The sequence below is a fragment of the Pyxicephalus adspersus genome, chromosome 4 (genome assembly GCF_032062135.1).
Source record: "Pyxicephalus adspersus chromosome 4, UCB_Pads_2.0, whole genome shotgun sequence".
Classification (NCBI taxonomy): Eukaryota; Metazoa; Chordata; class Amphibia; order Anura; family Pyxicephalidae; genus Pyxicephalus; species Pyxicephalus adspersus.
In genome coordinates this window covers 122846686-122873265 of record NC_092861.1, presented here as the reverse complement: position 1 = coordinate 122873265, position 26580 = coordinate 122846686, and the positions used below count along the sequence as shown (strand labels likewise).

Genomic DNA, 26580 nt, shown 5'->3' with positions numbered 1-26580 from the left:
TGCATTAGTTATAATTTTTTTTTTTTGGGAAGGGGGGAGAGGGGGGCGCGAACATTTGCAGTAGCGAAAATACCTTTTATTATTTTATGTTTATATCGCCAAAAAATTGCGTTATACCTACCTGTCCCAGCACATGGAATCTTCACTGTGTTCCTGGGCATGGCTGCCTGAACTGTGTTCATATCCAAAACCCTTTTGGGTGTATAGGACGACTTCTGTACTCTGCCATTCTTCACACTATACTGGTTACACTATATAGTTCTATGATTTTGTTTTTGCTTAAAGGAGGGCAGAACGTAAAGTATGTACGTGCTGCAATTTTGATTGTGTTTTTAGACCCTTATGCCTTGAATGGTAACGCACAAAATTGTATTTTTAATGCTCAACTACAAGCGTATATAAAAGATGCAAACTAATGCAATTCCTAATCCTTATTACATCATTACATTTAGTTTTTAATTACAATTATTTGTAAAAACCTGAATTTCACCTAGAACTAGCCTTTGCACTCCCTGTATTGCAGGGCTGGCGTGTGAGAGGAAGCAGTTCAAGAAGCCAATCCTGTGACAGTAAATTTGCTATGACGCAGATGAGCTCATTGCTGTGCTTTTTCTCCTTTTACTGTCCAGTGACAGGCTAGGGTTGGTCCAGGATGGCCTGGGATCAGGGAAAGTGGTGTGAATCATGGTGGTGGAAGGGGTGGTGGTGATGCAGGGGAAGTTCTCTGATGGGACATGAATATTGCAGCAAAAACTGTTTTTATATTTATATTGGCTATTTATTTCCTAGACATATCTGGAAATCAACTGTGGATACTTGCAGTTACCTGGAAGAGCAGACACATGCAGCGAGCATACTTTATTTCAAAATATAAAAAAAAATGTAGACTTTTTGTGTAGAAAAATGTAATTTCTCAGTGTTTTCACATTTTTTACAAGTCAATACACTCAAACACAAAGTGGATATAACTGATCCATTATATTCTAACTTGCAATGTTCTGTCAACACATAGGACCTATGTATCTAAACTCCTCTTTGCCTTTTAGCTCTTTATTCACTCTCCCATTGAGTAGAAAAATGTACATTGTGGCTGGAGCTCTTACATGTGTACTTAAGCTTAATGCATTGTGCACTATGATCATATGTTGTAATACATAGACATTTATAAATGGTATGTTTTCTTCACCTTTTGTACCAGTTTTTATTATTGTTAATTTTCACAAAATGCATTTGTAGTGCTTTCTGTTTTATTTAAAAGTTTGCTCTGTTTTTTCTTTTTTTTTTATTTCAATACAGGACAAGGATTTTCGGCTCAGGGTGATTTTGCCTGCTGATCTTCAGCTACGAAATGCAAGGTTTGACAAGGCAATATTTATTTTTTATAAATATCATTGGATGGTCAGATTGGTTCTAGAGATAAAGGTTATTTTTTCGAGGCACTAAAGGCAGAAGTAACAGGTAAACCGGCTGGATTACAAGTTAAAGCTTAAAGTATTCATCCTAGAGTGCTGTGAGAAAATCATTCTTTGGTTGTTGGACCATTAAAGCAGAACCCACCCTCACTATACTCGCCTTTCCCTTTTCATTGCAGAGCACCACTATCTTCTTACTTCTTCCTTCTGTATTCTGATCTTTATATTGATTGGCTGGAATGACATATCTCCAGTGCAGGCGCATGGGAGTTCATTCCGGGATTGCTGGGTATCCTTGCAGCCATGCATGCACAGCTCAGCAAATCAGGCAGGTAAGAATGCTTATTGCAGAAGGAACATCACCTGTCCCCTTCTGCCATAAAGCCCTGCCTGATGCCAGACTTTTAAAATGATCTCTAATTCCACTTAAATTGTGTTTTTTTTTATTTACCCACTTTTACCAGAGAAGTTCCAGAATATTAGCTAAAAATGTAAAATTTTAAATTTAGAGAAAATTGGCAACAAAATACACGTCTCTAGAAATAAAGGGATTTATGGGAACAGTATTAAAATGAGAATTAAAACATAGTTTTATTAACAATAAAAATATAATGTGGACCAATTAAGGTAATACTGCATGTGCACCTAGGCAATTTTTTCAATTCATCTGCAATAAAATAACCTTACCTGCCTGATCTCAATTTTTTTTTAAGTTAAACCTGACCTCATTCCATCGCCATCTTCTTTCTTCTTTTCCTGTTTTTGATCTCCGCCCATCTTGATTGCAGGATGGTGTAACTCCCACAAATGCTCATGTACACAAATACAACATAAGAGATTTTGACGGATGAAGAGAGCCATCAGGCAGATAAAATATATTTTATTGCAGAATGCACATCACCTGTCCTTATCTGCAATAAAGTACCACAGTAACTATTATAAAACACACAATGTGCATAACCCAGGGCAGCATGACTTTTTTTTTTACTATACTACTGTTTTTGGTGGTGCTGTTGACATATCCTATCTTGATATCGGGAAAGCATTTGCTATGGTTTCACATAAAAGTTGCAAAAAGTAATGGTACAGGCTTGACTTTGGTGGTTCAGTGGATAAACAGTTGGCTATAGGATAGATATCAGCTTGTGGTTGTAAATGGAGTTTATTCAACCACAAGGCTCTATACTTGGCCCTGTTCTAGTGGGCCCTATTTATTAAAGCTCTCCCAAGACTGGAGAGGATACACTTTTATCAGTGAACCTAGGTGATCCAATAACCTGGAATAGATCAGGTCCAGGTTTGAAAACATTTGTTAACAAGTAGTAAATGATTTTTAAAAATCCATTCCAGGTTTGCTGGATCACCCAGGTTTACTGATAAAAGTGTATACTCTCCAGCTTTGGAAAGCTTTTTTAAATCAGGCCCATTAAATGTGTTTGTAACTGAAATAACTAAAGGTTTTTTTGAGCAAGGTATTTCCTTTTGCTGATGCCAAATAGTGATCATTTCCCCAATGGCAACACAGGCAGCCATAAAAAAGACTAGTATTGTTTTATCTCTACCATCAGAGCCCAATGTAAAAATTGCCAGATCTGGGTTGAAATTTCCACAAGGCTTCAGACCCATTTTGGAGCAACCATTTCTTCAGACGGTTATGCAATGTGTCGGCACGGAATAGGGTATTGGTGGGTAAATATTAGTACAGGTTTGCTGGTATTAGTATGTTAAGCTAAGTTTTTTTGTATTAATCCTTCCTACAATCAATTTGCCTCTTACATTTTATTATCTTCATATATAATGTAAGATCATTCCTAGGCTTGGTAGCCTATGGGCTACAGTGGTAGCAAAGCAATAAAAATATAGTTAGTTCTCCAGTCCAGTGCTGGTACCATTGGGAGAGGCATCCCGGCTTACTTGGAGCACAGCTTTCATTGGTAGCAAAGCATTGCAAGGAACGTATAATATTTGAAATATCAATAGATGCTCTGAATAGAATAGTTGAAGGATCCCTTAAAGATCTGGCATAGCAATACTCTTGAATATCTGGCTTATATATTAAAATTGCTACCTGAAAGAAAGCACCCCCAAGGAACAGATACCTAATTATTTGCTTTTTATGTGCATAGCAATAAGCTTTCTAGCAGATGCTTCAGCAAAAGCTTTTATTATGTCAGCAAGAGCCAAAGGTCTTCCAAATACAGCTTGTAAAGAATTGTGGCGCAGGGCCCAGGATGGTGAAATATTCTCTACAAATGTTGCACCTTTTGAAGGGAACCCAGTGATTGTATCTGGCTTAATGGAAATCATTGGAAACATTTCTTAAGATAAACATTTTTGTGCTTGCAGAAAGCGAACACTCCAAAAAAAAATGTTTGTGGTTATGGAAAGTGGAATAATCGCCAATAAACACATCTGCTATTATAAACACTTACATTTGTGTCACTTTAAGAAGAAAAAAGCAGTTAGTATAAAATGCAGATATTCAAAAGTAAACATACCTGCAGCAGCTTTCAGTGCTTCTGCTGTGCCGAAACGTCAGGCCATGCTGACCGAGCAGAGCTTTGGCATTTCCTTGCAGTGTCAAACATTTCTTGTACCCCTTTTCCAACCTCCTAAAAATGTGAACCTAACTTAAGGGTAGCAAAAAGTAATAGTCAGATTTATTAGACCTGTTGTTTCCTAAGGTATCAAAATACATTCCAAAATTGTAACTATGTAGCATTTCTGGTAGCTCAGTGGCTAGTACTCTTGCAGCTCTACTGTGCTGGGTTCAATTCTCAGCTCAGACATTATCAGCATGGACTTTGCATGCTCTTCACATGCTTGTTTGGGTTTTTTCCACGTCTTAAAACATGAAGATAGGTTAACTTGTTTTCCCCACAAATTGGTCTTAAGACTGTGTTATTGGCATACGTCTATAGTATGGACATTAGATTGTGAGCCCCTCTGAAGGACAGTTGACATGGACTTTGTAAAAGGTATTATGATGGGGTTTTATAAATACAAGTTAAAAATAATTTCTTTTTAATCAGATGAGTGTTTTTATTGTTTATTAAAAACAAAACGAAAGAAAAAAAATCAACACTCCCCTCATTCCCGTTTCCAATACATAAAACAGAGAAAACAGGAAACATAAAACATGAATCATGAACCCAGAGTCCGCTCAAAACATGCTAATTCTAAAGTGCAAGAAAAACCCAGACAATGCCACAGGCTTAATACAAAGTATAACAATCACATGATCAGCAAGAGCCAAAGGCCAGGGGTCATCAGCGATGGTCTTCAAATGTCAGCGTTTTGCAGTTGCTTCAGTTTTTCTAGTCGTAGGGTAGAGGTAAAAGAGGCTATCCATTGAGAAAGTGTAGGGGGAAATTCACCTTGTTGATGTCACCTTTTTAGACTATAAAATGAATCTAGTCACTAACAATTCCTTAAAATGAATAAGATTCTCAAAATCTAACATACCCATAGGCATGTTGTAGGGGCAACCTTCAAATTTATCCAAATTTACTGATTATGTACAGAATAACTTGCTGCAGATGTTGGTGGAGTTTAGGGCTGTGCCAGAGCATAAAGTCCCCGTAGTTTCCTCACACCTTGAACACGTAGGATCAGACCTGTTTCCAGATCTGTATAGTTTGAATGGGGTAATATATGTACAATGCATAATTTAAAGCTGTATATGTCTCTGAGTATTACATAAGGATACATGTTGGATTCTACCCAACACTTTGCCCCATTGGTAATCCATTAACGGGGCCAAGTCCCCCCCCCCCCCCCCTATACAAAGAAGCAGACCACTAAAGTTTGCTGCACCAATAATAAATCTTAGAAAGATCTCCCCACAGAAAGTGGGGCCTCCCACCAAGGGCTTGAATTGATGATCTTCATTACAGATATTGAAAAAAAATTAGTCCGCATAGAAAGTTCCCCACTTAATTGCTAAATTGTTTTGGTATAGCTGGTATATAATTTCTAGACCTAATTTAGCCTAGATATCCTTATCCTGTGATTGTTGTAGTTCTAAATAAAGTAAACATTATTTCAGAGTAGTGTATATGTTCTGTACCCAGTGTATTGTATCCATCATGGTGGTCCAAACATTCATCATTAAAGCAGAACTAAACCTGAGGATACTCCCCTATCCCTTTTCCTTCATGGGCGCCACCATCTTCTCCCTTCTTTTTTTTTCTGCATCCTGCTCTTCAGCTATCTTTATTGCCTGGGATGACGTAACTCCTACATGCATTCAGTCTTGTCACCTACAAGGGATTACCGGATATCCCTAGCAACAAACGCTGAGCTGTGCATGCGCGTCTCAACAAATTTTGACATATGGACAGCGATCAGGCAAGTAAGAATACATCTTGCAAATGGGACAACCCCTTTCACTTTCTGCAGTAGGACCTGCCTGATTCCAAATTTTTAAAGAAAACATGGCCAAGCCCATTAGAGGTTCAGGCCTGCGATATTATGTATTGAGTTAGACTAACTCCCAGATATGGTTCAGTCTGTACTGTGTTGGATCTTAGCCACCAAAAATATAACCATGCATTAGGGACTGCTAAGTCCTTGTTGTCCATTTAATTCCATGAGGATGACTTTTTTAAATCACTTTCCCAAATAATCCACACAGGTGAATAATGCAATATGTCTTTAATGCTGGTATAAAACATTGACAGTGATAATACATCTCTTCACACATTTTACACCACATTAGATTTACTTTAGGAATTGTAATGGGACCTGATAAATGCTCAGTAAAAAAAAAGATTCTATCCTATTACCTCCACACATCTGTTGTGCAACTAACCTGTAAGCTTTCTGTTTGGTGTTTAGTTACAGCATGTTATCTTAAAAAAAAAAATAAAGACTTTGTTTAATATAATATTGTCATTTTGGAATATCTGCAAAACTTTACATGTTTAAAAATAATAATGTTCTTCTTTTCTCTGATCCTTGATCTTCCTTGTGGTTTCTTTTTCTTTGCACCATTTTTCTGTTTGATCTATGTGGCTTGTTTGTTTCCTTTACATTACTTGGTGTATTTAAAAAGATTCCTGGTATGTAGATTGCACTGACTAGCACTTGGTTTATACATTAAAGAGCAGCTCAATGAAAATATGCTTTATTTGACTTGTTGTTTATTTCTTTACCTTTTTAATTTATTAAAATTTTCAGTTGAGTTTATAATATACCTGTCAGGCTGGATTTAAACTTTTACAAGAATATTGAAATTTAAGGTTATTTCACCACAGTGCAGGGAATCTCTAGGAACCTTTGATGAAAATCCATGTTTCCACTGAACCCAGGTTTGAGAAAGGTTGTCCTTCACTTTTACCAACACTGGTTGTCTTTTTAATGCTTTTTTGAGTCTTGATTTACCACTGTAGTTTTTTCCCTCATTTATACAGTGTATATTTTTAAACATATTTGATATGTCTTACCAAGCAGTAGAATGTGAAAAACTGTAAATATTTTAAAACAAACATGAATTTTCTTTATTGATAGATTGGAATGCAGTTGGCAGTTGACAAAAATTCTGCATGGATATCAACATGTCGTAAAACAGGTAATTTTAATATGTGGCCACCAATGTATAAATATAGGAATTCCAATGTCACTTCAATAATTTTGTAAGGCTGTTTACTACTAAGATGAGCACATAACATCATCTGAATGCTTGGCGATCACTCATTTCGACCTTATGTAGCACCTAAATCATAGATCTAGCTTTTTGACCCGTTAATTTGGTTTGGAACGTTATTTATCTATACACAGATCATGGCCAATCATCTAATTCTTTAACATTGAATAACATTCTCAAAACACATGTTTAAAACGCAGCTTAATGAGCATTTCTGTGAAGTTTGTAATTGGCAATGAATGTTTAGGTCATTTCAGGATTGTTAGTTTTTGAGATATTGTTTAAGTTCCATATAGGGGGGAAATGGGTAAGAGGTGTGGATTCAGATGGTGGATATGTGCTGATGATCTTACTAATAAACAGCCCTAATATAAGCTGATATCAGTGTACAGTAATTTGTCTTGTTGGAGTTGCTATTGCAAAGCATGAATGGACCTATTTGTGTAGCACACACCTTGGAGGCTGCGTTTGCGGCCCTCCTTCCCAGATCAGACTGATGCTATGTAATGTATGAGTATTGTCAGAGGACTGTAAGGAGAGCAATGAACCTAAACCACATCTTTACTATTCATTATAGACAGCATACCCTTACTGTAAAGCTTGGTGGTGCCAGGTTACCATTTAAAAAATGAAATGTATTTTGGGAGACACAAGATTTGTGCATGAGTGTAATATATATACAAGTGTCACATATACTGATCTCTTTGATCAAAATGTTTAAGCTGAAAATCTTTATTGATATAAGCTGTGAAATGCATTGAAAACAAAATGATCTTGGAAACCAAAATCATGAACCCACTGAGGGTTGAATTCAAAATCACACTGAAAATCAGAGTGAAAAACTGAAATCACCTAATTATTTACCCATAGTGAATATTCATCAGCTTAGTAGTGTGTTTGACCCCCCCCCCATGTGCCTATATCTACCCACAACAACATCTGGGCATGCTTCTTATGAGATGGCACATTGTGCCCTGAGTGATCTCCACCCAGACGTCAGTTAGGGTCTCAGTGAGCTGGAGAGACAGTGGCAGTACTTGGTGAGGCCAGATGTCCTGATACATAAGTGTCCCAGTGGGTCTCTTTTGGAACATGATAGATAGTCAATGGCATCAATGCTTCATCATCCATGAATAGACCATACAGTCTATCTACATGGATATTGTCCTGCAGCAGGACAAACTTTTCCCAACTGCACCAGTGTAAGGTCTGTTAATGAGTCTAAAGATTTCATCTTCTTAACATAACTAGCATGTGGAAGTCTTTGTGGCACTCCAAGGATATTCCCCCCATACCATGCATCTATAACATGTGTTTAGTGTGACCCTGCACTGCTCAGTGAAGAAAACAGGACATTGATGGCAAACCTGCCAAATTCGGTGTTCTCTGGCAAATAGGCGTGAGCTGCATGGTGCCAGGTTAAAAGCGCAATTCCAACTACAGGATGTAGGGCCCACATGCCACCCTCATAGTCTGTTTCTGACAGTTTGTTCAGAAGAAAGCACAGGAGTAGTTGAAATTTATCCTGTAGGGCTGTGGCAGTGTTCGTTCTGTTCCTATTCCCACAAAGTTGCAGATCCTGGTCCTGCTGTTGGGGGGTTGCTGCTTTCCTTGTGTAAAGGTCTTCTGGTATCTCCTCCGTGTGCCCGAGACTGTGCTGGGAAGTAGAGCAAACCTTTTGACAGCACATATGCATGTGCCCTCCTGGAGAATATGGACCACCTTCGCAGCCCAACTGGACTGCAACTACCACCAGTACCAGTAGCAAAATGCAAAAATAAGCCAGGGAGAATAAGATGAGAGAAATGTTCTGTGTAGAAATATTCCCTCTTTGGGAATTGGCTTGCTGTTTCCCCACCTATTCACCTGTTGTTGCTTAAATTTGCACCAAAACAGATGCTATTGGTTCACAATCTTCATTCCTAAATAGACAGACTGATAAAACAGAACTTAATTGTCTTATATACTGCACAAGTTGACAGTAATGGGTCCTGCATGGGCAACTTGCGTATCCTTTATTTGGGTTATGGTCGATTTAAGTAGACAGTAGAGAGTGTTATTTGCATTCAGGAGCAGTGTTTAACCCAGAAATTGTAGGTGGATAGCAAACCCTGTATTATGACCCAATTCTTCAGTAACCACCCAAAAACTGGTGGGTGGTTACTGAAAAGTGCCGGGTGTTGTGCCCAGCAAAAAGGGGCTGGGGAGAACACTGAGGAGGGATTTACAGTTAGGTCCATAAATATTTGGACATAGACAACATTTTTCTAAGTTTATGTGGTTTGTGGTTTTATACATTACCACAATTAATTGTAAATGAAACAAGTCAGATGCAGTTGAAATGCAGTTGAACTGCAGACTTTCAGCTTCAATTCAGTGGGTTGAACAAACAAATTGCATACAAATGTGAAGAACTAAAGCCTTTTTTTTTTACAAAATCACTTCAGTTCAGGAGCTCAAAAGTAATTGGAGAAATTAAAAAGCTGAAAATAAAATGTTCATTTCTAATACTTGGTTGAAAACCCTTTGCTGGCAATGACAGCCTGTAGTCTTGAACTTATGGACATCACCAGATGCTGGGTTTCCTCCTTTTTAATGCTCTGCCAGGCCTTTACTGCAGCGGCTTTCAGTTGCTGTTTGTTTATGTGCATTTCTGTACGAAATTGGTAAGTGAAATGCATGCTCAATTGGGTTCAGATCAGGTGACTGACTTGGCCGTTCAAGAATATTCCACTTCTTTGCTTTAATAAGCTTCTGGGTTGCTTTGGCTGTATGTTTTGGGTCATTGTCCATCTGTATGATGAAACGCCTCTGGTATTCCACTAGCACGACTCTCTCCTCTACAATCTATCATGAATGCTGCAGCCAGACTCATTTATCCATCCCTGAGCTCCTCTTCCGCTGCATCTCTTTGTAGTTCTCTCCATTGGCTTCCATTTCACCTTAGAATCAAATTTAAGCTCCTGTGCTTTGCCTTCAAATCCCTACACAGTTATTGTCCCACTTACATCTCTGACCTGGTTAAAAAATACTCCCCCTGCCGCTCCCTCTGCTCCTCCAATGACCTACTAATGACTTCCTCACTCATAACCTCATCACACACACGGTTACAAGACTAGAGCTGCTCCAACTCTCTGGAATGGTCTTCCTCGTCCTATTCGGCTTGCTCCTACTTTCTGCTCATTTAAAAGAGCGCTCAAAACCCATTTTTTCAAACTTGCCTACCCGTCTTCTTCTGTCAATTGAAAGCACCACTACATATCTCCCATCCTATTGTGTGTGAAATTCCCCCACCTACTAGATTGTAAGCTCTTCGGGGCAGGGTCCTCTCCTCCTGTATCATTGTCTGTATTAGTCTGTCATTTGCAATCCCTATTTAATGTACAGCGCTGCGTAATATGTTGGCGCTATATAAATCCTGTTTAATAATATTAATAATAATAATAATAATAATAATGTTGTATGCTTTGGATCATGAGCTGTTCCAAGCCTTAACCATACTATTTTTCTTGCCATCATTCTGGTAAAGGTTGATCTTGGTTTCATCTGTCTAAAGAATGTGTTTTTCCAGAACTGTGCCGGCTTTTTTAGATGTTTTTTTTTTTTTAGCAAAGTCCAATCTAGCCGTTCTATTCTTGAGGCCTATGAGTGGCTTGCTTGTACCTTGCAGTGCACCCTCTGTATTTACTTTCATGCAGTCTTCTCTTTATGGTAGACTTAATTCTGTGATCATCCACCACTGTTGTCTTCCGTGGACGTCCAGGTCTTTTGGTGTTGCTGAGTTCACCAGTGCTTTGCTTCTTTCTCATGATGTACCAAACTGTAGATTTTGCCACTCCTAATATTGTAGCAATTTCTCGGATGGGTTTTTTCTGTTTTTGCAGCTTAAGGATGGCTTGTTTCACCTGCATGGAGAGCTCCTTTCACCGAAAGTTGTCTGTTCACAGCAAAATCTTCCACATACAAGCACCCCCCCCCCCCATCAACTCCAGGCCTTTTATCTGCCTAATTGATAATGACATAGTGAAGGAATTGGCCACACCAGCCCATGAAATAGCCTTTGAGTCAATTGTACAATTACTTTTGAGCGCCTGAAAGGAGGTGATTGTTTTTTAAAAAAAAGGCTTTAGTTCCTCACATTTTTTGCAATCTTTTTGTTCAGCCCACTGTATTAAAGCTGAAAGTCTGCAGTTCAACTGCATGTGAGTTGTTTCATTAAAAATTATTTTTGGTAATGCACAGATCCAAAATTAGAAAATAGTTGACACTGTCCAAATGTTTATGGACCTAACTGTATATCTAGGAACTTCCAGGAGCATGTGTAGTATAGTAGAAGTTGCAGTTTGTCAGGCATGGAGAAAAAGTTGATTTACTGAAATTTTTGGGCACTGGTGAGAGTCCTGTCCCTGTTTGGGAAGACGCAGAAGTGTATTTGATGGTTACCCACCTTTGAGTAAAAGCCCTCAACCAGTGAACATGAGAAAGCCAACTTTTTGGTTTTTAGAGCAGTTTGGCCTTCCACCAAACAGCAGGTATTCACTAATGCAGCTCCATTTATGAGTTACAGAAATTTACAGTCTGGTGTTTGGTCAGCATAAAATATTGATGTCCATGCATCATTAACATGGGTACCTTTGCTTAGGGATCAAGTGTTATTGATTGGGGATGGTAGACAGACAATTGGGAGAGAATAACCTTTCTTTCTGTGGAGGTATGGCAGAAAACATCCTCTGTCTCTAGACAAAACAGAAAAGGAATTTTCTGTAGCTAAACTCATTATGGGAAACGTTCAGTAAAAACATCCCGCACAGCGGCATAACTCTTGCTCCTTATGATCCAGACATTATCAGTAAATTTAGTCAGAAGGTAGAATCACTAGGTGCTAATGTTTTTAATGGATAAATGAAAAATGTAAAAAAATATATAAAGACATTTTCTTTTCTCAGAGATTACAACACAGTTCTGATCTAGCAAGCTTCATGGTGGAGCTCAAGTCTATACTGGTGAGTATTTATTTAATGTGCCATTGGCTAAAGTTATGAACACTGATATCACAGTAGTTTGGACCTATAATTCAATACCGTCTGCAAGCATCACAGCCTTTTTTGACGTTTTAATTAGGAGCATCCTAGGGAAATGGTCTCATCTGAACCTTCTACAGGCAAGCGCTAGTATATCTCCACAGTTTAGAGTCCTCCTTGACTGTCTGTCACATGACATAATGGAAGTATTACTGATGTTTTAGCAATATTGTTTAATAAATACATCTGTGCCAGGAGGTTCAGTTAGAAAAGGTTGGTATTGGTTAAGTTGCTGTAAGCTTAAAAATGTCATGTGACATATATATAATTGTTTCACGAATCATTTTGTAATTGGTCATAATACAATCCTGTTTACTGTTTCAGTCTGCATCTAGCTATAATCTATACCACAGAAGGTGCAAATATCACTTCTCTACGGTTTGGCCGTTTACATGTTCCATACATCATTCAAGTGCAGAGAAATCATATTTCCTCATAAGAATGGCTCACTGAGTTTTCCAGAAGTGTTTATAGAACTGGAAGTGGAATTACAGTCCTCCCTTGAGATACTTTTAAACCTAATGGCTAAGGAATTTTGATGGCGCTTCTTTTACTATTACAACACTGAGGATGTAATAGGCAGGTCATAAGGGGCATGCTAAGGCAAACTTTTTTTTTTTTTTTTTTTTTTACATAACTAAGAAAGGCAGAATTCTAATTGACTTGCAGTAAAGAAAAAAAACAGTAAAAAAATTGAGCAAATATTAATGGAAATAGAAAAAGGCAAAATTGGATTTTTATTTGGCAGCTTAACATGGGAGGAATTGTTTAATATCTTTAAAGCCTCAAAAAGAACCACATCTTCCAAAATTGGCATACACATCAAATGTACAATATATGGCCAAAAGAGGCAGTCAGATGGATCTTTGGGGTCCAGGCTTATGATAACTGCTGGCTGTATTCTCTGATTAGCAAGATCTGCAAGATTTATTGCTTGCCTTGTGTTGTCGCCCTCTTGGCGCTGCCTAATAAATACCACTTGATCTTTGTTAATTGCAGACAGAAGAATCATATTATCCACTAAAGCTTTTTTTAAATAATGTATAATATGTATTTAGTGAGTGGATTGATCTATAACTACTACAGAGCCTAAGCAGCATAGGGTCAGTGCTTTCCTGATAAATTTTTGTTTAGAGGAATTTAGAAATCTGATACAAAATGACTTTTTACTATGGAGCAAATTACAAGTGTACAGTAGCATATATATATATAATTTTTATATATATATATATATATATATATATATATATATATATATATATATATATTATATGAATATATCTTTGTATTGGACTCAATACAGCTATTTAGTATTGAATCCAATACAAAATCATTTGAATTTCCTGCCGCTAAGTCCCGGCCGTACCAACGCATGTACTGACGTCACTGGGAAACCCCCTAGATCGAATTGACACTTCGTGGCTGGCGATCGGAGGAGCAGGACGTGTCCCCAGGACTTTTTTTTTTTTTTAGTTTAAAGCGACCCCGAGACTCGGGATTACTGCTTTTTGCGAGTAAAATCCACCCCGAGTCACACTCGGGATTACCGCTAGGGGGGTAAAAAGTTTGGTTGACAAGCATAAAGTTTTGACAAAGAATGTAAAATTATTTAAAGACCTGTCAGCTGCTTTCTAAATGTATGCTTCTCTTGTTTTTCAGGATGCTGCTCTTAAAAACCCAAATTTAATAGAAGCTTCACCTGCTCCCCATTATTATTCTGGCCTTGTAAAGGACATTGATAGTTTGGGATGGGCTAAGTATGTTTTTTTTTTTTTTTTTTCAACTAAACATTTTGTAGTGTATGATAAAGCATTGAAAATCAGGTTACGGGTTACAGCAATATTAAGGGTATAGTTTATCACCATACAAACTCGGACATAACAAGCCACCAACTTGTTTTGTAACTAATAGGAATTGCATGATAAAATCCTAAATATTATTATATATTTAACAGCATATACACCCTACTCATCATTTTTACATTTTTTTTTGCTTGCTAAATTTTGATAAGTGTTTATTATATAATATAGTATGTACTGTTAAGTAGTTTACAGTATACATTCCATTCATCATCATTAATATATAAATATTTTGCTTACTAAATTTGCATAAGTGTTAATATTATTAATTTAGTATGTACTGTACTTCATCTCCTTACCTCCCCTAAAGAAGCCTATAACGGTGAAATGTGTTGGGCATGGGGACAACCATGGTCTTTTTTGGATTTTTTCCTAAAAGCTTTCTACAGGTGCATTAGCATTATGTTATCTAGCACCATTTTTTTCACAGCCATATTTATTTCTATATATATATCTTGCTGTAGTCCTTTCTCAAAATGTATGCATATTCCTTCAAAAGGCCCCTGTTCTTGTTTCTCTCCCATGTTCTATATATATCTAATTAACCTGGGGCTGGCACATATTACTGCAACACAATTAATTAGAGGTGAATCTCTAATATACAACTCAATCTTTCTGAATCCTTTCCGAACCAGTTTACAGTACATAGTGTGGTAGTCAGTACGAAGAATTTCTCTTACATTGGTGGTCAGTGGGAAGCCTGCCACCTTTAAAGGATATCCAAATAGATCATTGGTATTAGTTAAACTAACCTGAGAGTCACAAATTACTTATTGCTCAAGGAACTCCTAACAACAGCTGGAGGAACCCTAAGGTTCCATGGAACTCTGGATGAGATACACTGGCTTAAATTATCTGCTTTCAACGGTGTTGCACAGAGAAGCTTGGACATATATTTCTTTGTTAGTTACATATTCACAAAGCATGCACCAAGTACACATGAGGCATGCCATTGGCCAGCAATCAAACCAGAGAACACAATGCTCATTTCTCACAACCTGAAACGTCTTCTTGGGCAGAAGATCTAATTTGTGCATCATTGAAATTAACGTGGGGGACAGCAATCTAATAAATGTTTCAAGTCCTCTCTTGGGATGGGGTGATATTTTGAGGCTTTAGTTTCTCCTTGTTTAAGGGTATTCAGTAAATTTGGAAGTAGGGAACTTATTTAATCTACACAATAAAAGGTTTCATGGAATTTTTTATGATTGCATTTTCTGCTCTAAGGCTTTAACCCTAAATAGGTTTATTGAGGTTAAACCAAAGGATTTTTATATGGATAGCGACATTTTTAATGTTTGGTATCTAAAATATAATTTTATGTTTTTTTTTTTTAATATGTTTGTTAGAAACAACAAACAAGGCTTTCACATTTAATATGCAAATACATCTGTCAAAGTTTAATCCAATTTAAATTACCTCATATGAAACTTAATTACATTGTTCAGACTTGGGCAAACAGCATGGAAATCTCTTGGTACGGGGCATTTAGAATTGCTGCATCAATAAAGTATTTAGATACTAGTAGACTTAAACACCTATGGAATGACTGTGCGTTGTTTACACACAGCGGATTTCCATCTTCAGTTTGATTAGCTGTGTACACGTTTGTGTGTTGGGAATAGGAAGCAAACAGGTACAGTTGTGCTAGAAGTAGAAAGTTTTGCAAAGTTCTTTAACATCATATATGTGCTTCTTATGGAAGCATCAGCTTATAAGTCTGGTACATTTCCAGTGACACTAAATGAAATACATTTTGTACATATAGTGTTGTTCTTTTTTTTTTTTTTTTTTTTTCAATGTAATTTACATTGAAAAAAGACATCAAAGTCCATCAAGTTCAACCACTAGGGAAATAAACATATCCCAGCTAAAAAAAAACCCTATGGACATAGTTGATCCAGAGGAAGACAAAAAACCTGGTACAATTTGCTCCAACAGGGGGAAAAATTCCTTTAATGCCCAGTTATATTCTGTGCAGGTATATGTGCAGTTGTATTCTGTGTGTTTGATGGAGGGGAAAGAAGGGAGGACGAGTGGGTAGTGCTTTGCTGTACTGTACCCACAGTAAAAAAATAGTGGTTATTAGCAGTTTGTCATTTACAAAGCAGGCAGGCTGGATCACTAACACTGCACAGCAACGATTTTGCTACTGGAAATAACACATGTGATTTACATGATATCGTGTGTGCTGATTCCAAATCTGAACTCTGAAATCTGAATTTGCCACGTGCAGATTTTAAGGTTTTAGGTGTGCTATAATTCAAATGGTCAGTAATGTATTTTTACATGGCAACATTATAACAGTTGCAGCTACCACTATGCCTGCTGCCACCTCAGCTGAATCACGCCCCCTGGTAGCATGCATGTTCCAGCAGCGGCTGGGCATGTCTGGCCAAGTCAGCGAGCTGACGTCGGAAATGGGTATTTAAGGGGAGATGGACCAAGGGCTTGTCTCTAGTGCAAAACCATCTTATTGGATGGTACAGCTAGGCCATAGTGAGTCTGTTTTGAGCTGAGTAGGCGCAGCTGTGTTAATAAACTGGACAATTTTTGCTACATTTGTGGTAAATATACCACGTGTGATCAACGCAAGAACCTAACCAAAAGGGTGAGATTTGCTTACAAATATTACTTTGGATGTAAAACTGGAGATCAGGATAAAAGCTGGGCACCTCATATCTGCTGTCAGGTGTGTTACGCTGGCCTAACACAATGGTTGAATGGGAAAAAGGAATAAGATGCCTTTTGCTGTGCCTATGGTTTGGCGTGAGCCAAAAGATCATCACTCGGACTGCTACTTCTGTATGAGTAAAATTGCTGGGTTTTCGAAGAAGACTTAAGTCAAAAATCGTCTATCCTTATTGTGAATCTGCTCCGAAGCCAGTGCCACAAGATGCATCCAGAGCCAGTCCCTCCTGCATTTGTTGTTACTGACAGTGACATGTTGGATGAGGAACAGGAAGATTATGTCGATTTCAATAAATGTTATGAATCCCAATTTGAAGAGGGTAAGCCACATTTTTTTAGGCCAATCAGATTTAGAGAATCTAGTAAGGGACCTGTCTTTGTCAAAAGAGAAGTCTGAACTGTTAGTGGCACATGAGTGGGATGAGTGTAATTTGCTATAAAAAGAAACAACAACTTCTCACTTTCCTGATCGCCACACAAAGTTCACAGGTTATTACAAGCTGGAAAACGACATTTGCTTCTGTACCGTCATGAGTGGTCTGATGATGGAGTTAGGTTGCGAATACATACCAAAGCAGTGGAGATTGTTCATAGACTCGAGCAAAGCAAGTTTGAACGCTGTATAGCTGCTTAAAGGTAACGGAAAACCTTCTGTTTCTCTTGCTCATGTCAAGGGAATGAAAGAGACATACGAATCCATGGAGGTCATTTTGAAATTGATTAAATATTCAGAACACAAGTGGAACCTTTTGTGGTGACCTTAAGGTGGTGGCACTCCTTGGCCTGCAATTGGGATATACAAATATATGTGCTTTCCGTGCCTGTGGAACGTGATGACAGCAACCATTACAAAGTGAATGAATGGCTACCCAGACCCGAACACACTGTTGGCGAGTACAATGTGAAGCATAAATCACTCATAGATCCACAGAAAATTTACCTTTCGCCACTTCATATTAAACTTCTATTAATTAAAAATTTGTCGTTGCAATGGATCGTGATGGTATGAGTATCTGAAGGACAAGTTTGGAAAAGTTGTAACAGATACTAAACTGAAAACAGGAATTTTGTTGGTCCCCATATCCGTAATTTGATGTGTGATGCTACATTCAAAGACACTCAACCCACTTGAACTTTCTGCTTGGGATTCATTTGTGCTAGTTGCACAAAACTTTCTGGGCACCCTTCCAGCTGAAAACCATGCTGAACTCATGAACAACATGCTAAAAGCATACCATCAACTTGGCTGCCGAATGTCACTTGAAAATTCATTTCTTACATTCCCATCTGGAATTTTTCCCACAAAATTTGGGTGAGGGGTTCCACCAGGACATTTCTGTTATTAAGGCCGGTGCAACCCCAACATGATGGGTGACTACTGCTGGTTTCTGCCACAGGAGACAGCGGAGAACCACAAACTCAAAAGCAAGTGCTTGAAACACTTCTGAAGTGTACATGTACAAGTACATTTTGTAATGTTATAGAACTATGAGGCAAAAGTTAGTTATGTTTAGAGATTACATAGTAACTGCGGAACCAGAGAATGTAGATAATCCCGTCTATATACGTAATTAACTAATTAACCTGACGTCCTAGGCAGAATTGGACTTCAGATTTGGATTATGCGCACTTTATTTAGTGTAGGACACATGGATTAGACCACGTAGAAGACAATATTTATTTTTTGTGATGCAGTAACAGTGTCAAGTGACAAAGATATTAATACTAGATTTTGATTTTAATAAGGAATAAAATCCAGAATGTGTTCAAGGATTTATGCTCTTAACCATTAGGTCATTGATGTCTATTTTTGTGTTAAACCCTTTTGTTTGCACATATGAAGGTCTTCAAAAAGTATCCACACTTTTATATTTTTGTTTGAAAGGGTGAGAGTGAGAAGAGTAGTAATTGGTCATGTATAGGAGTGTAATGTGACTAGTCCGTCTGGCAAGCCACTGACCTTACAGTTTAGTATAAGAATTGACATGCTGTGGTGAAGATGGCTGCAAAACTTAGGTTGCATCATAGAGGAACAGCGTCCTTTCATTCCCTTTTTGTGTTGTGTTTTGCTTGGTAGCAAAATCTTTTGCTATTTATTTGCATAGCTCACTTAAGGTGCGTACACACTTCCAATTTTTATCGTTCCAATCGAACGACGAACGATCGATTGGGCAAAAAATCGTTCGTAAAAAAGTAACCAACGACGCCGACGAACGAGGAAAATTGTTGGAAACGAACGACCGGACCGGCGGATCGGATTGGGCGACGATCGTTGAACATCGTTCGTGTGTACGGTCGTTCGTTGATCGTCCATGGTCAGAGCATGCGTGATGAACGAACGTCCGTTCACTTTCCTGTCGTGCACATAGTTCCTCTATCGCTTAAACGATCGTATCTATTGTGTGTACAATATCTACGAACGATCGTGTCGTTACCTCTATGTGCAAGATCGGTGCTATACGATCGTTCATATATATCGTGCAGGAACGTTCGTCGTTCGTTTTCCGACGATAATAATTGGAAGTGTGTACGTAGCTTTAGTCTAGTTCTCTCTGTAAAGTCCAAGGAACACAGCTCGTTTTGAAGTTTTTATGTTTTTACTTAACAATAAATGGTGCGTAAAAAAAATGTAAGACTTACAAGAAAAGAACAATATATACAGAGATTAAAACTATATAGGTGTGGAAATTTTTGGAAGACCCCTCAAATTAATGCACTTCAGCGTTCAACCCAGAAATTTATATTAAGTTGGGTGAGAAGAAATTGTGGGCGGGTAGTGTCCGTTGTATTATTACCCAACCGAATCAAAAACAGCCAGGTGGTTACTGAAAATTGCCGGGTGGTGGGCCCAGCTAAAAGGGACTAGGGAAAACACTACACTTCCTTATATATCTAGATCTGCCTTTACACTTGGTACTGAATCATGAAGGTGCTCCAGATTTACACAGCAGTGCAGGGGCCTCTCTTGACCAAAAGCATTGAGTATCTCCTGCAGCTTCTTGTTAAGAAATGGGGTAGATACCCACATGAGTCCAATACAGTTAGCATGTGGTTAGTTTTCCTTTTTTTTTTTAAAACGGATATTTTAAACTATATTTGTAAACTGTTTTACATCCTTCTAGGTTGTTATTTGTTGACAATGAGTTCAGTACCCTCAAGCTGAAAATAGAAGATTCTACAGCTCGAGAGCATGTCATTACTGTAAAGTTGGGAGCCAGAGTAAGTATACTTTTTGTTTTTCCGCTGAGTTTATGTGGCTTTATAAGTATATTGAATTTTTACAGTATCACCATGTTTTTTCGTTTTACATCTGCTTAAATTTGTATTTGCAGAAGACCGTTTCACACTTTTTATCATGTAAAGCCAAACATGATTAAAATCAGGTTGGCATGATTTGATTTAACACCAGTTCTTTACAGCTGTCCGAAACCTAGGTCAGGGTTCTCCCCAGGCCTTTTTAGCTGGGTGCACCACCCGGCACTTTTCAGCACCCACCCGGCTGTTTTTGGGTGGTTACCAAAGAGTTTGGTCACAATACAGGGGCTGCCACCCACCTACAATTTCTTCCCACCCAGCTCAAAAATATTTCTGGGTTGAGCACTGTAGGTGATGTGCAGTTTGTTTTATTTAGAAATGACTGGGTATCAGATTGGTTCATTTGTGTATGATTTGCTAAATGCAATGTGGTTGAAACAGTGGAGGAAAACATAGTTATACCAAAAAGTAAAAAAGTGAAAAATAGTATGTGTCCACTGCTGGCGTATGTGGTTCCTTCTGTTGTGCCACAGTACTGACCTAGCTGATGGAACCAAAGCAGCCAACGGAGGATAAGTCTTAACAGCGCTTTGGCTAGCAATCGGCTACTAGACCCAAGTATTGTAAAAATAGGATCCTTGTATACCTCTCACTCTGTTGTGATTCTGTCAGCATGATCCATGTTGGCAATATGAGCACTTCAGCACAGCTGTCTGACTCCATGTTGTAATAATATTATTAATAATAATGATAAACAGTATTTAAATAGCCCCAACAAATCATACAGGGCTATACATGACACAGTACAATGACACAGGAGGAGAAGTAGAATTCTTGTATTATATATGTAATAATAAACACATACCTGCATGTTTTGTTTTGTATCTATTTGGTGTTTAAATCAGTTTTGGTTTGACTAACAAGTTATAGTTTTATCCTTTGCAATGTGAAATCCATGCAATTGGCCTCCATTGGCCTCTAGTGCTGGCTTTCCTTCTACCATCTGAGAGTGGGGGATAACAAAAGCTTGATTTTGCATTTACTGTACTCACCTGAACTAGTTGCAATTAAAAATGCATTTGGTGATTTTTAAATAATATATAACTACATTAACTGGTGTTTTATATCTGTCTGAAGATCAGATTTAAATATTTAGAGACTGATAACTCTTAGGATCCGGCTTGTAAAAACTGGAAAAACATTCTTTACGCAGAGAAATGTTCACGGCTTGGTTTCAGTAATGCAAGATAAGAATAAAGTGAGATTTCCTTATCTGCTCACTTGGTCTGGATTAGTATTTGTAATTGAAGCCAGGCAGGCAATCGACATCTAATTTCTGAGAATGGGACGTCACCCATGGCAATGCTTATGTTTCTTTCAGGAAAATGGTGCTATTGATCCTCAATGCTACCCCAAGGCACCTTGTCAACAGATTACAGCAAACTGCAGTGCAGAATAACACACAACCATGTGTTGTAGCACTCTATTATATTACATAGCATTTGTGTTAGGCTCTAGTCCAGCGCCAGTGGTCACAAGATGCCAGTCCCCCAATCTAACTACACACTTCTTGTCTATAGCAAGCCCCTGCTCTTCCTGGGGAGCATACTTGCGCTGTCCCAGCCCACGGTTGCCTTCAGGATTTCTGTGCGCTAAGAATGGCATCTAAGGAAGAGCTAGCAATGGAACAGGAGCCCATAGACTAGGGCAAGGGACACATTGGAAAGTCAGACAGTCCAGTGTTGGTAACCAGGTGAACCACAGATAATGTAGTACAGGAGAGTCCAGGAAAAGGCCATAGGTCATACATAGGTAATCAGTCCCCCCAAACAAGGTATCTATGGATAAGACAAATCTGCATCATTGGTAAAGGTTGGCCCAGGCAGCATACATTCACAGGATCCGGAAACTGGCTGTAAATCCAACAGATAAAATCGCCAGCAGCAGGTCAGCAAACTTATTGCTACAGGCAGTTAGTGACTGTACACAGGAAGGTATCCAATGGCAGAGCAAGATTGAAGGCAAGAAAAAACCTGCGCCTAAAATCCCCTCTGGCTGTGCACAACTTTAGAGTATGGACCTGATTTATTAAAGCTCTCCAAGTGAGCCTGGGTGATCCAGTAAACCTAGAATGGATATGGTCCAGGATTGAAAACATTTGCCAACAAAAAGGCAATCACTTTTAGCAAATCTATTCTAGGTTTGCTGGATCACCCAGCTTTACTGATGAAAGTGTATCCTCTCCAGCCTTGGAGAGCTTTAATAACACAGGCCCTATGTACCAGGGATGATGAGGTTTATCTCAGGCTGCATGGCTAAAGGAAAGCAGGAGATAATGCAAGCTGCTGAGCAGAGGGCAGACAACTAACCTTGATCTCTGCTATAGGCACCCTTTTTAATGAACACTGCATAACACGCTAAAATGGTGTGAATGGGCCTTAAGATGGCCATATCTCAGTGCTGATATACATATTCTATTTGCAGCAAAGCTAATAAAAAGTCATGCAACACATAAAACACAGACTTGTATAACACAGATCAATAAACAGAGCAAAAAAACAACAAAGCAATAAATTTAATTCATTTTGGAATAAACTGTAAAGGTTTACAAGAGCAAATTAAAATAAATATATTGGAAATGACATTACTGGTAATACTTTTAACTGAATATTTGTTTTTTGTCTGTTTCAGTCCAACAAAGCAGCTCTTTTGTGTTCTTATATATTTGATACCGGATAATTAAAACCTCCATGCCTAAAGTATTAATCTGTTGTGCAGGAATTTCACGCAAGCATTAAGAGCCTCTGTCAATGCTTCGCTCATTTCATACATATATAAGTGGATATTTTAATGAATCTGTACCGTCGTTAGTAAGGACTACTGTAACTTCTTAGAGCTTAAGTTATTAAGTAAATTGTCTGAAGAATTGTTTTCTTTTAAAGCCATTTCACAGTTGGCGAAATGACTGTTTCAGTTACTAGTCTGTTAAGCAATGCTATAAAGGTGATTACTATGTGCCTTCTTGCTTGGAAGGTATCTCTCTAATTTTACCCTACATCATTAAGTTGGTGAAGCAGAGCCTTCGCTTTCCCCACGCGATAGACTACAAACGCCATTTTTTTTAATCCTTTCGTTAATCTAATCTTGCTTGTTTTTACTGTTAAATGTAACATCCCCATCAAAGCCAAAAATCCAGTTATAAAGAAAGCTGCATTTTTTTTTTTAACAACTTATTTTGTTTAGTTCTTAGCGACGTATATAAAATAGCAGCTGGTACATTAAGTGAGGAAGTTAACGCGCCAGCATTAACAGAGAGGCTCTCATTATTTAAACCTAGGTTTTCTGAACTGTTTGTGACTTTTTAATAATACCCTTTCTTGCCTGCAGCCACTCTGACTTCCCTAAGCTCACAAAGCTAAGTAGTTCAATTTTTCAGCTTTTATCTTTGCCCAGGAGAAGATAAATGAAAACGGGGGCAAAGAATATTTGTGGTGGTTGGAGCGTAATCCTACGGTTTGGTGTGAAGGGATAAGAACACATTCATTTAATATGCAGAAACAATAGCCCATATCGGTGTCTATTGCAGCTATACACACAAGTCACGTGTAAAATAATCTGGTCTTGTGATGGCCTAGTATTAAGGTCAGGGATCTTATTTCTCTACTGCTATAGGCTTATTGTGGTTTATGTAAAATCTGTTTTAACTGCAATGAACTGGCTCGAAGGTTAGAGATTAAGATTTATTTGCTCAAAGGCAGATCAGCTAAACAAATTTTAGATTTTTAATGTTTGGTGCCTTTATAAAAGCTTAAAATGCAAATAGAAACTGCTGAAAGAAAGAGCACATCCAAAGTATCTGTATATAGTGTTTGTCCTATAGTGTTTGTATGTATATGTGTACCCACATAGCAAGGACTAACAGTATAAAAATGTTTGTTTGTCTGTCTTTGCCTAAAATTCATGACAATGACATTGATCATCTAAAGGTGAGTTCTCAATGGAATATAAATGTAACATGCAGTGTGCTGGTACAGTAAGTGCTTATTCACATTCGCAATCTGCAGTAAATATATAGAGCTCAGCAGACACCTTTCCCTTGGCAAATGTCATCATAGCCTGCAGCAGCAAGTTAACACTGAATTCTATGCAGATGTAAAAGATTTAAATGAATATAGCACTGTATCCATTAATACATGTAGGTAGCTATATGTTACTTTACATCAGTTTTTTGCTGCCCCTGTACAACAGAAATGAATGGGGAGGGAAAGAAGCAGCACAAAGAGCTATAATTGGATCATGTGCTGACAAGGAGTATTCAGATAGGAGGAGAAAGCTGGGAAACAGGGAGATGAACTCATCAATACTGCTTCTCCTTCACTGTCTTGTCACAGACCAGCATATCCTGGTCCTTGTGTACTGGATTTGGACAGCCCTATCCTAGAATGCAAATGTAAATCTGTCAAACGGTGAGCTCTAATAGCCAAACAGATTTCAACCCTTTCCCATTTTTCCCAAAATGTAAAGCTGTGGCTGGAGTTCTACTTTACGAGGCTGATATATCATAAGATAATTTTTTTACTCTGATTTATAGATTATAATATATTGTGGCATTAAAAATGTTTGCGTCCAGATATTAGATCTGATGACCCATACACCAGGTTATATTGTCTTTGTTGTGTGGACACATGTATGTCTCATAGGTTACCATTGAGTACAGCAGTCCAGGTCTCCAGTAGTCAAACACACATTCCAATTAACAGTGCTTCTCAGGAAGCATAGGCATTGTTGAGGCTTCCACTGGGTTTTAAAGCTAACCGTACCAATTTTCTTTGCAAACAAATAACTGTGCAAAGACCAGAGCTGTGGGAGGATCCTAACAGATCAATCCACTACAGGCTACCTGCAGAAAACAGGCGAAGCGTCAATAAAAGACCAGTGACCCAGCACAAGGAGGGAGAGCAGTAGTGACTGGTCCCTATTACAAGAAGCTTTTGCACAAGGGCAATTTTTCATTACTTCACAGATCTGTATTGTAATAAACACAAAGCACATCAGGATACACATCAAGGATACACGTGTCCCTTTGTGTTAGGACCAGACTTTTGCAACCTTTTTACACAGGAAACCATTAAATTACTGGCAGAGAAGAATATTTCCTGTATAGCTGTGATCTGAATGCCATCCTAAAAACAGATAGAATTATCTCTGGTGTCATGCTGATGGCTCGGAGTGTAGTCGGTCCAAGAACCATGTAGGCACCAGCAATATGGGAGCTCAGTAATCCACAGCTCCAGGAACCCTTAGCAACCAACCTCCGGAGGTACCCTAGGGTTCCACGTAACCCTGGTTGAGAATGGTTGGCTGATTCAGACAATCTATGCTTATCCGGAAGTTCAGCTATTCAGAATAATATTTTTGGATGTTATGTCTTTGGGTTGTTCAGTGCTTGGTTGCCTGAGTTGTATTAAAACAACTTTTTTAAGTACTGGACATTTTTGATATTGCTTTGTAAAGACATTCATGCTTATTAAGGATGGCAGAACTCCACTGTGTAATACCAACCTTGTAAACTGGTTCAGCGTGGGTGGAGCCCAAACACTTTGCTAATTAAAGATGTGAATGCTGATCAGGCTAAATCCTACCTACTTGAGATAAATTGGGTATACATTTTTTATTCCACCTCTTTTATCAATTGTGTGAAATGCACTTAATTCTCTAGTAATGTGCACACCTTTTCCTTTTTGTTTTAGTATCCATACAAGGCTCCTGAGTGCTGTATTGACCTGCCAGTACCGTTTTCAGTCTCATGGACACCACAGGTAGGATCTTATGTGCTTAAATAAATGTATACATCTGTTTTGATTTGGCTTGGTTGTTGTTGGAAACTGATTCAATAGACCTGATTTATTAAAGCTCTCCAAGGCTGGAGAGGATATACTTTCATCAGTGAATCTGGGTGATCCAGCAAACATAGAATGGATTTCTTAAAAGTAATTTGCTAGCAAATGTTTTGAATCCTGGCCTAGATCCATTCCAGGTTTGCTGGATCACTAAGCTGCACTGATGAAAGTGTATCCTTGCTTCCCACAACTTTTTTTTTTTTTTTTTTTTAAGTTTAGGTGCATTTTTTGGAGTCAAATGGTCAGCACATATAGGGCAGGTCTTTCTGAAGGAAACCATGCTTCAATGTGCGTGTTTGCTCCATAACTTTGCATGTACTGCACCGTTGGAGTGCAGGTGACAACACTTAATGGGGCACACAATTTAAGCTGACATGCAGACACAGAGCCTTCACATTCAGCATGGTTTGTAGGTTTTCCTTGGAGTGGGAATTTCAAGGAATGCTTTTAATATCAGGATCAAAAATAAAGGAAAAATCAACCCTGGACAGATAGAAGCTATTGCAGTGTAAGCTGCTATACACTAATTGTTTTACTATTAAACTTAACTTACAAAAATACCTTTTCTGTTGAGAGGTTTATAGGAAACCAAGGAGATCAACTGAATCTTGGGTCCTCATATCTCTCACCTTTTTCACCTGCTGACCTCCACATGATCAGCACATGGAGAGGGTAACTACTCATAGTCACCAGTACTGACTATGGTCTATCTGCAGGTAATCCCCCCCCCCCCCC

The 26580-nt window shown here is 38.3% G+C and overlaps 1 protein-coding gene across 1 annotated transcript in view; it reads left to right on the top strand.

Moving 5' to 3' along the window:
• FANCL (FA complementation group L) overlaps positions 1-26580 on the top strand; it is a 55496-nt gene that overhangs the window by 3590 nt on the left and 25326 nt on the right. The window contains exons 2-7 of the mRNA XM_072409511.1: positions 1297-1355; positions 6924-6984; positions 12006-12062; positions 13800-13897; positions 19813-19909; positions 25696-25764. Coding sequence (XP_072265612.1) covers positions 1297-1355; positions 6924-6984; positions 12006-12062; positions 13800-13897; positions 19813-19909; positions 25696-25764 — 441 coding nt within the window. The remainder of the gene's footprint in view (positions 1-1296; positions 1356-6923; positions 6985-12005; positions 12063-13799; positions 13898-19812; positions 19910-25695; positions 25765-26580) is intronic.